Source organism: Olea europaea, unplaced genomic scaffold, assembly GCF_002742605.1.
Source record: "Olea europaea var. sylvestris unplaced genomic scaffold, O_europaea_v1 scaffold1661, whole genome shotgun sequence".
Lineage (NCBI taxonomy): Eukaryota > Viridiplantae > Streptophyta > Magnoliopsida > Lamiales > Oleaceae > Olea > Olea europaea.
The window spans coordinates 171575-182363 of record NW_019234275.1 but is presented as its reverse complement, the minus strand read 5'-3'; the positions used below and the strand labels follow the sequence as shown (position 1 = coordinate 182363).

General features: G+C 32.5%; 1 protein-coding gene across 1 annotated transcript; it reads left to right on the top strand.

Moving 5' to 3' along the window:
- Positions 1 to 1393: 1393 nt before the first annotated feature.
- Positions 1394 to 4505, top strand: LOC111377488 (auxin-responsive protein IAA16-like). Its single transcript, XM_023000594.1, has 5 exons — positions 1394 to 1786; positions 3211 to 3440; positions 3556 to 3691; positions 3808 to 3869; positions 4128 to 4505. Exons 1-5 carry the CDS (start codon positions 1551 to 1553, stop codon positions 4163 to 4165), a joined length of 702 nt encoding a protein of 233 aa, XP_022856362.1. The 5' UTR covers positions 1394 to 1550; the 3' UTR covers positions 4166 to 4505.
- Positions 4506 to 10789: the final 6284 nt, after the last annotated feature.

The following is a 10789-nucleotide window of genomic DNA, read 5'->3' as shown; positions in this document are numbered from 1 at the left end:
TATCTATCTGTACATCATTATGTACACAGTGATGTACAAATAACATTATTCTATTTGTAGACTGTTGATCAAATTGTATGTATTTATTTTTGTAAATCTGAGTTTTCTATAAATGAAAAGAACGAAATAAGTATGGCCTGAACAAATCAACGAATTCCCACCCCGGTTTTGCTGTATGTACATCCGGATGTACACATAGCATTATTGTTCCCACTCTGGTTAGAATTAATTTATTTTCATTAAACAATCATTTCCTAACATAATTATTAAAAAAGGGGTAAACTATAATATGAAGTTAAGCTATATAAGTATAATTCAATATTAGATAAATGATTATTGTCCTAGTGCCCTTAATCCAATTAATAAAGATATTGAATTTTTTTTTTATTTCACCACTAAATGTAATTATCTTGGTAGATAGTACCACTCGAAGGAAAACATTTTGCTTTGAGCATTTCTAGTGCAACCGTTAATTGTCCAAAAAAAAAAAAAAAAGGACAAAAAATTATTACATAAATAAAAATGAACAATTTTAAAAAGAAAAATATCTCTTGAATACAAGCTGAGAAAGGAAAAAATAGACATGGTCTAGAGTTTCGACTAGATTCGGAATCTCTGCAAAATTTATACTTATTATGGAAATTTAGATGGCACCGACCTATATTATTGGATTGTAGATTTTGGAAACCATTTTGAAAATGAGAGTCTATTCATTATACCTTGATAACACGTAGATCTAAAGGCTTTTAATTTTCATGTCATCTAACTAGCAATCCATACAATACATTGTAGGTGCTCTTATTTGAATGTCAAATTATTAAAGATTTTTCGCATCTTCGATAACACTACAAATTGACTATCCAACCTAAAAATTTAAGCCGTTAAATATATTCATTTTTATTTTATCTCAACACTCTACTCACATGTAGACCAAGTTTATTTTTCAAAGATTTAAGAATGTACACATTTCGAACTTAAATAATTTTTTTTACTATGATATCTTCTCAAAAATTTCAAAGGGATACGATATAATAACCTATGACACCTAACAAATTATCATGTGTGTATTTTCTTTAATTTATTATTATTTTTTAATATTTAATGTGACTTTTGTGATTGCTGGCAGCCTGGTACGTTTATTTTTGTTTTTAACTTTTTTTTTTTTAAACGAAATTAAAAAAGCAAGTGCAACCAAAAGAAAGGCAAAAGAAGCCAGCTGGCTGCTCTGTCCCTTGGGCTCGATACAATAATGCATAAATTATGTCATTAATTACGTCACTCACCCGACAGGCTGGGGTTATTTCGACAATCCACACTCTCCAAGTGGTACCATCTCACCCGTCCAAAAGTCTAAGCTGAACCAATTTCTTACCAATATTATATATCATCACACGTTCGTGCTCCACTTTCCTTTCTTCTGACCTATCTAAATTCCCTAAATTCTACTCTTTTTTTCCTTCCAGTAATAGCTAGAACAAATTTTGTAATTGTACGCATAATTGAGGAAGAAAAGAGAGATAATTAGGTTTTATAGGTGAAATTGTGGAGAAATGAGGAGCATAATGGGTGATTATGAGGAGACGGAGCTGCGGTTGGGTTTGCCCGGAGCCGGAGGAGGTGGAAATGAAGGAGAAACATCCAGGAATAGTAGCGGGAAGAGAGGATTCTTGGAAACTGTTGATTTGAATTTGAATCTGAATAACAGTTCTGATGGAAATCAAGTTGAGGATATGAAACAGAAGAATCCAATTCCGGCATCCACTGATTCTGCTAAACCACCTAACAAGTTAGTAACCGTTGATCTTTTTTTCTTTCTTTCTTTAGATTTTTTCAGAATAATGTGTAGAGGAGGATCCAGAATTTACGGCTTTGAGCATGCTTAAAAATTACTTTGCGGAAAATTAAGCTAAACCTTATTTTGTTATTTTGTTACGTGTATGCATACATGATTTTGCATGGATTTTATGCTAATTATGCAATATTTATTTGGAATACCCTGTTGATACAATAATTAATGAAATGGTGAAACAGAAAATAATAATAATAAAAATCGTTTAGCCAATGCTATAGCAAATTTAAATTCTTGTTGCACTTTGGAAGAAGATTCATTTACTGCTTACTTGTTTTGATATAAATGATTTTTCCCTAATTTTCTAGTAGTTTCTTTACTTTTATTAGTTAGTTTTTTTTTTTTTTTTTTTTTTTCTTCAAAAAAAAAATATTTTTTTTTTTTTTTTTTTTTTTCTTCAAAAAAAAAATATTTTTTTTTTTTTTTTTTTTTTTCTTCAAAAAAAAAATATTTTTTTTTTTTTTTTTTTTTTTCTTCAAAAAAAAAATATTTTTTTTTTTTTTTTTTTTTTTCTTCAAAAAAAAAATATTTTTTTTTTTTTTTTTTTTTTTTTTTTTTTTTTTTTTTTTTTTTTTTTTTAATGCCCCTTCCAAGAAACAATTTGATTCTACTGTCGTACTATTTGTATTTATTCTCGAGTGATAAGAAATCATGATCACTTTTAAAACCTGACCTCCTGTTCATGTGCAAGTGGGCTTGATAATAACGTGGATAACCCAATAAAGAACAAAAACATATGGAATCTTACCTTTTTTAATACCTATATTTTTAGTGGAGGAGACATGCACCTTTAATAATTGTGTATTCAATAAAGCAAACATGATTAGATTTGGATAAGACACCACGAAGAATTGTGTGGTAGCTGAGATTGGGTAGAATTAGACATGGATCTATTTCTTAGTTCTGTTTAGTTTTGTCTAAAAGTATTGAATCTCAAATAAATAAAAGGTAATTTCAAAGCGGGTGTAAAGTATAAAATTTACATACCGTCGACTTGAACCAGTCCCATAGGCAATAAATTTAGAAAACGAGTTGAGGGTGTAAGAATTATTGGCCGAGAAGAAGCACTGTTAAGCCCCGTTTATCTAATCTGTAGAGAGGAAAAAATAAACTTCTGTACTCAAACTAGAACAACTTGAACTGGTCTTTTTAGTTTCTTCTCACACTTAAAGAAATTCGGTTCACCTTGAATCAGCTTGCTTGATTAAATACAATAATAAATTAAGTTTCATTCCCAGTAACTTTGGAGTCATCTTTTTCGTCATTAAATTCAAGCTATAGCTAAATCAGATGCATTGGAAACTTGTATTAACTTGAAGTAAAATGATAGTATATTTACAAAAAATTGTTCGAGATTTCAGGGCCCAAGTTGTGGGATGGCCGCCAGTTCGATCGTTCAGAAAGAACGTTCTTTCCGTCCAAAAGAACACCACCGCCACCGATGATAACAAATCTGGTGGCAGCAGCATGGCGTTTGTGAAAGTCTGCGTGGATGGTGCACCGTACCTCCGTAAGGTGGACTTAAAAATGTACCAGAGCTACCAACAACTATATGATGCCCTAAGCAAAATGTTCAGCTCATTCACCATTGGTAAATATATGAATATAAACACAAGAAAATAATAATATTCTTTCAACATTAACACAAATATATGATCAACATTGTAATTTCTAAGGCCTAACAGAAATCGCTGCACTTGATATAGGTAATTGTGGTTCTCAAGGACTAAAAGACTTTATGAACGAGAGCAAATTGATTGATCTTTTGAATGGTTCTGATTGTGTACCTACTTATGAAGACAAAGATGGAGATTGGATGCTCGTAGGTGATGTTCCATGGGAGTAAGTTGTTCCTACATTTTCAAGTATCTTTTGTTTGCTTCTTATTTTTTACACAGTAATCATCAAAATTTACCTCTGAATTATAAACACTTAACGCATCTTCCTTTTCTAACCAGGATGTTTGTTGATTCATGCAAACGTATACGTATAATGAAGGGTTCAGAAGCGATTGGACTAGGTATTGCCCTATAACTATTGACGGTAGATACTTGATTGGATGAAATTGAACAAGAGTAGACAAGATTGATGAAACTTTTTAGTCCTAGTCTAGTTGAGCGTACTTAACATGACTTTTGAAGCTTGGCAACTCGACATGTACATGCCTGATAAAATTTTTACAATTCCAGTTATCATGTTAAAACAAATAAAAAAATCGACCTGAGTTTATTTACTGGAAAGCTAAACTAAAGAATTATACTCTTTTGAACCAATGCAGCACCAAGAACAGTTGAAAGGTGCAAGAATAGAGGCTGAAACCATTTCCTGCAAATCCTTCACCACAGTACCTAGCATGGACGATCAGATGATGGCTGGATCGAGCGGGACCAAGCCTCATGATTGATTATGTCTGTATTTCTGTTTGATCCAGTATATGTATCTATACACTGTTTGTTAAGGGAAAAAATTGCATAGTTGAATCCTACTCGACCATCTTTAGGTGGTGGTCCATGACAGCCTTGCTGGAATAGTATTTGTAAACATGCAATTGTGTGTTAATTCTCCACAAATTCGGCTATCCTTCTTATTTTTGTATGCAAATTCTCTGCTTGTATCATATAATTAATGAATGAACTGTTGATTATTATGCAAACAATCCATGGTGCATTGAACATTTTTACATAGAAGTGTTTGTATATGGTCCATTTACACGATGATCGGTTTATGAGAAAATCGCACCGATGGTACCCACTTTACTGGGATGGTAGCTATTTGGTCTCCAGCCTAAATAAGGGAGCAAATTCATCCCCAGTTTACTGAAATAGTAGGTGCCTCATTAATTCAGATGTAATCAAGCTAGTAGCAGTTGGAATGAATCAGAAAGTTCTGCAATTATAGCATATGCAGAACGAGTTTGGTTAGCACTTTATGCCAGGGCTATGGAGATGCCATAGTTTCTTGGTTTGTTCATTGACTGCGAGTCCTCTCTCTTATGTTTACTATTTATTTGGGTGCAAATGATGTCATCAAGTTTATATATGTCACAGTTACATAGTGGGTAATGTTTTTCTTTTTCAGATCTGTCATTCTGGTATACAGATTATTTGTACAAATAGAATAATTCTTCTTACTTTGCCCTTGTTTGAGTCTTATTTTCATAAAAATGCATTTTTGAATAGTGTAATGATGGGAAATGTGTGGTAAAAAAATAAGAAAAAATTTTGAATTTACAAGAATGTGTGGTTAAAATGATGTCAAATCACTGTTTAAAATTTATTTTGGAAAATGTTATATGTACAACCGTCAACCTTGGTTGTACAATTAGCAAAATTCAAGTTAGAAATGGATATTTCCCTTGAAATTTTGAAGTTACAGTATTTATGCAGGCTCTTCACTTTGATCATTGTGTAACTGCACAAAACGTGGTGAAGCATTCGAATCCCCGCACGTGAAAGAAAAACGCACCAATATATGCATTTTTTTCTTGGGAAAGTGGGGGATGGTAAAGGATCATTCTTCAGACTTGGGTGGTAAAGAGAGATTATAGTGTTTGTATTAGGAATAGATATATTCTTCAAATTGGATAAAATAATTAAGGTGTCGCTACAGCAATAGGGGCTGATGACCGAACCCCACAAATAGGGGGGGAGATTCCATTTTTTTGCAGGCCCTCCCCCATTTGTGGGGCTCCGCCACCTTGTTACATGAGCAAATTCCAAATAATTAATGAATGAATGAACTGTTGATTATTATGCAAACAATCCATGGTGCATTGAACATTTTTACATAGAAGTGTTTGTATATGGTCCATTTACACGATGATCGGTTTATGAGAAAATCGCACCGATGGTACCCACTTTACTGGGATGGTAGCTATTTGGTCTCCAGCCTAAATAAGGGAGCAAATTCATTCCCAGTTTACTGAAATAGTAGGTGCCTCAATAATTCAGATGTAATCAAGCTAGTAGCAGTTGGAATGAATCAGAAAGTTCTGCAATTATAGCATATGCAGAACGAGTTTGGTTAGCACTTTATGCCAGGGCTATGGAGATGCCATAGTTTCTTGGTTTGTTCATTGACTGCGAGTCCTCTCTCTTATGTTTACTATTTATTTGGGTGCAAATGATGTCATCAAGTTTATATATGTCACAGTTACATAGTGGGTAATGTTTTTCTTTTTCAGATCTGTCATTCTGGTATACAGATTATTTGTACAAATAGAATAATTCTTCTTACTTTGCCCTTGTTTGAGTCTTATTTTCATAAAAATGCATTTTTGAATAGTGTAATGATGGGAAATGTGTGGTAAAAAAATAAGAAAAAATTTTGAATTTACAAGAATGTGTGGTTAAAATGATGTCAAATCACTGTTTAAAATTTATTTTGGAAAATGTTATATGTACAACCGTCAACCTTGGTTGTACAATTAGCAAAATTCAAGTTAGAAATGGATATTTCCCTTGAAATTTTGAAGTTACAGTATTTATGCAGGCTCTTCACTTTGATCATTGTGTAACTGCACAAAACGTGGTGAAGCATTCGAATCCCCGCACGTGAAAGAAAAACGCACCAATATATGCATTTTTTTCTTGGGAAAGTGGGGGATGGTAAAGGATCATTCTTCAGACTTGGGTGGTAAAGAGAGATTATAGTGTTTGTATTAGGAATAGATATATTCTTCAAATTGGATAAAATAATTAAGGTGTCGCTACAGCAATAGGGGCTGATGACCGAACCCCACAAATAGGGGGGGAGATTCCATTTTTTTGCAGGCCCTCCCCCATTTGTGGGGCTCCGCCACCTTGTTACATGAGCAAATTCCAAATAATTAATGACATCAAGGATAAGGACATTTTTTACACGTTATAAAATCTTCTTTAAATTGTATAAAATAAATTGTAGCAAATGCTTATTTAAAAATATAAGGGAAGAATAAGTTTTTCCATACATCTTTTTTGGACGGAAAGAGTCATTAGTGAAAATACGTTCTAATTAATGGAAGATTGAAAAATGAAGACGACAACATAAGTTCAATCGTGAATAAAGCTCTAAACTTCAAATGTGGTGTAAGAAATAAAAACTATCATTAATCTCTTCCCCATCCTTTGACTTGCCTAAAATATATTTCAAAATTTTACACAATTTTCTTGTTGTTAACATTTAGTCTAAAGATTTTTTTCTTGCGCAGAAGGACCATTATATTACCAACATCAAGGCATAAACCTATGAAATAGAGGGACTATAAAAAGAAAAACTAACACACAATTTGCTTTATTTTACAGCCACAGGGTGTTAATTGCCTATTTTTAGAAGTAAGAGGGGCAATTCGAAATATTTTCAATTTCAGGCTCATTTGGTACCCATTTTTATAAGAATGAAAATGAAAAATATAGTCATTATAAGATCCAAACAAAAGATAAAAAGTCAAATATAATAGTTTGATGGAATGAATAACAATTATATTTTTCATTTTTGTGAAAGTAAACAAAACAAAACCAAACCTGTGTATACTGGATGTATATAAAGAAAGTAAAGTAAACAAAACCAAACCTGTGTATAAGCATCAACTGCAGTCATATAATCTTTCCTCTTAAAAGCCTCGTCACCTCTTGCCTTTGCTTCAGCAGCTTTCTTCTTGGCCTCTGGTGTTACCTGAAAAGAATCATCAGTGAAAAGAATCATCAGCGAGTAAGTCAATTTTTTATTTTTTTTTAAAATAGAAAAATTGGACTCAGAATCTGTCTTCTAACCAGTGTCAGCAACATACTTCAATTTAAGAACAATGATCTGTGTCTTCATTACATCAGCTTAAACTTATTTCATATTACTAGATACGAATCTGATATTCAATATGCCCCTAAACTAGCCTCTTTTAACTTCCATTTAGTTAATTATTTCTCGAAAGTCTCTGTAATTTTTTTATTTGGTATGTTTCTATAGCATTAATTTGAGCCTCATGCACCATCCAAACCTTCTCATTCCACCACAATTCTTCCTTACCAGCTGGGCTTCTACCCTAATGACAAACTCTAGACCCTTGTAATAACACATTTCTTATGCAGCTAACCAACTCATTTCCTTCGTTCAAAACTCTATCTGAAAGACACAATTATTTCACCCATATGTTTTACCATCTTGTCTCATTAAACATGAAACTCTTTATTTTTTCTTTTTCATTTGTTAATAACTGCATCATGCACCAACGGAGTTTGGCTATCCGTAGAATAACCTCATGATACATGCACAACGAATTATCCATCCTCCCAGGCAAAACGAAATCTTTTTAACTGAACTTTCACCCAATTGTAAAACATATTGAGTGAGAGTATTTTTAGAAACATGTGTTTGTTCAACACTAAATCACAAATTCTTCGTAAATTTTCGAAAGATTAAGCACTTGCATATTTGGAACGCTTGGATTGTCGGCGTTCGATGAATTGAGCATAACTTTTGCATACGGCATCCGTTTTGGTCCCATAAGTACTTTTCGGAATTGTAGCGACCGTTTTGGATTGAACTCACTACTTCGTCGTGACGTAAGAGGGATTTCAGCCATTTTTCGAAAGAATGAGCATTTGCATATTTGTAACGCTTGGATTGTCGGCATTCGAAGAATTGAGCATAACTTTTGCATATGGTGTCCGTTTTGGGCCCGGGGTGCAAATGATGTCATCAAGTTTATATATGTCACAGTTACATAGTGGGTAATGTTTTTCTTTTTCAGATCTGTCATTCTGGTATACAGATTATTTGTACAAATAGAATAATTCTTCTTACTTTGCCCTTGTTTGAGTCTTATTTTCATAAAAATGCATTTTTGAATAGTGTAATGATGGGAAATGTGTGGTAAAAAAATAAGAAAAAATTTTGAATTTACAAGAATGTGTGGTTAAAATGATGTCAAATCACTGTTTAAAATTTATTTTGGAAAATGTTATATGTACAACCGTCAACCTTGGTTGTACAATTAGCAAAATTCAAGTTAGAAATGGATATTTCCCTTGAAATTTTGAAGTTACAGTATTTATGCAGGCTCTTCACTTTGATCATTGTGTAACTGCACAAAACGTGGTGAAGCATTCGAATCCCCGCATATGAAAGAAAAACGCACCAATATATGCATTTTTTTTCTTGGGAAAGTGGGGGATGGTAAAGGATCATTCTTCAGACTTGGGTGGTTAAGAGAGATTATGGTGTTTGTATTAGGAATAGATATATTCTTCAAATTGGATAAAATAATTAAGGTGTCGCTACAGCAATAGGGGCTGATGACCGAACCCCACAAATAGGGGGGGAGATTCCTTTTTTTTTTTGCAGGCCCTGCCCCCATTTGTGGGGCTCCGCCTCCTTGTTACAGGAGCAAATTCCAAATAATTAATGATATCAAGGATAAGGACATTTTTTACACGTTATAAAATCTTCTTTAAATTGTATAAAATAAATTGTAGCAAATGCTTATTTAAAAATATAAGGGAAGAATAAGTTTTTCCATACATCTTTTTTGGACGGAAAGAGTCATTAGTGAAAATACATTCTAATTAATGGAAGATTGAAAAATGAAGACGACAACATAAGTTCAATCGCGAATAAAGTTCTAAACTTCAAATGTGGTGTAAGAAATAAAAACTATCATTAATCTCTTCCCCATCCTTTGACTTGCCTAAAATATATTTCAAAATTTTACACAATTTTGTTGTTGTTAACATTTAGTCTAAAGATTTTTTTTCTTGCGTAGAAGGAGCATTATATTACCAACATCAAGGCATAAACCTATGAAATAGAGGGGCTATAAAAAGAAAAACTAACACACAATTTGCTTTATTTTACAGCCACAGGGTGTAAATTGCATATTTTTAGAAGTAAGAGGGGCAATTCGAAATATTTTCAATTTCAGGTTCGTTTGGTATCCATTTTTATAAGAATGAGAATGAAAAATATAGTTATTATAAGATCCAAACAAAATAAAAAGTTAAATATGATAGTTTGATGGAATGAATAACAATTATATTTTTCATTTTTGTAGTCAAACAATGAATTCTATACTCGTCGGTTTGTGGACTGGAAACCTACCACTGTCGTAGGGCTTAAGAATTTCTCTCCGCCACCNTTTTCGAATAGTAAATTGATGGAGAATGTGTTGAGGAGCAATTTTGGATTTGCGTATAATATTATTTTATTGAAAAATATGTGGTTAAAATGATATCAAATCACTGTTTAATAATGTATTTTTTTGAAAGAATGCGGCTCAAACAGGGCCATAGTATGAATTTAGTTTTATACTCGTTATTAGTTTTTCTTGTTGAAATCTTTTAAATATGCATACCCATTTATTATTTACTAATAATTTTGAATTAAAAATATATAAAAATTTTAATAAAAAAAGAAAAACGTTTTTAATAAAAAAAGAAAAATGTTTATGATAAAGTGTTCGAGGAGCATCGGTTTCGACACGTGTCGGACACGAGCACATCACTCTAGTTGAAGTGTCCATACTACAGAATGCATCAGCTAATGGGGTCTTGTTAAGAGTCGGAAAATTTGGTGAAAAATGCAAGACAAAATATAAATGCAAAAACTTAAAGAGGGGATGGCAGATTGCGTAATTAAGCACATTCCTTTCTTCCACCATTAACAAGATAGATTTTCAACGAAAACGTCTTCATGAATAAAAATGAATGTTCCAAATGAAATCAGCTAGTTGAGCAGTAAATATAAGGGGAACTTTCACAGATTATGCATTCAGTTCAAAGTGAGTGTAAAAACAGCAGTAGCTTGATCTATTGAACAGCAACCAACATTTCGGAACTCTTTTTCCTACTATTTCCTGGCAAATGGGATGTGTGATTAGTAATTACAAGTATCTTTTCTACCCAACATATTAAATATAATATTCGGTATGATTTAGGGTCAGGGAAATCTTATATCAAATAAAGATATATG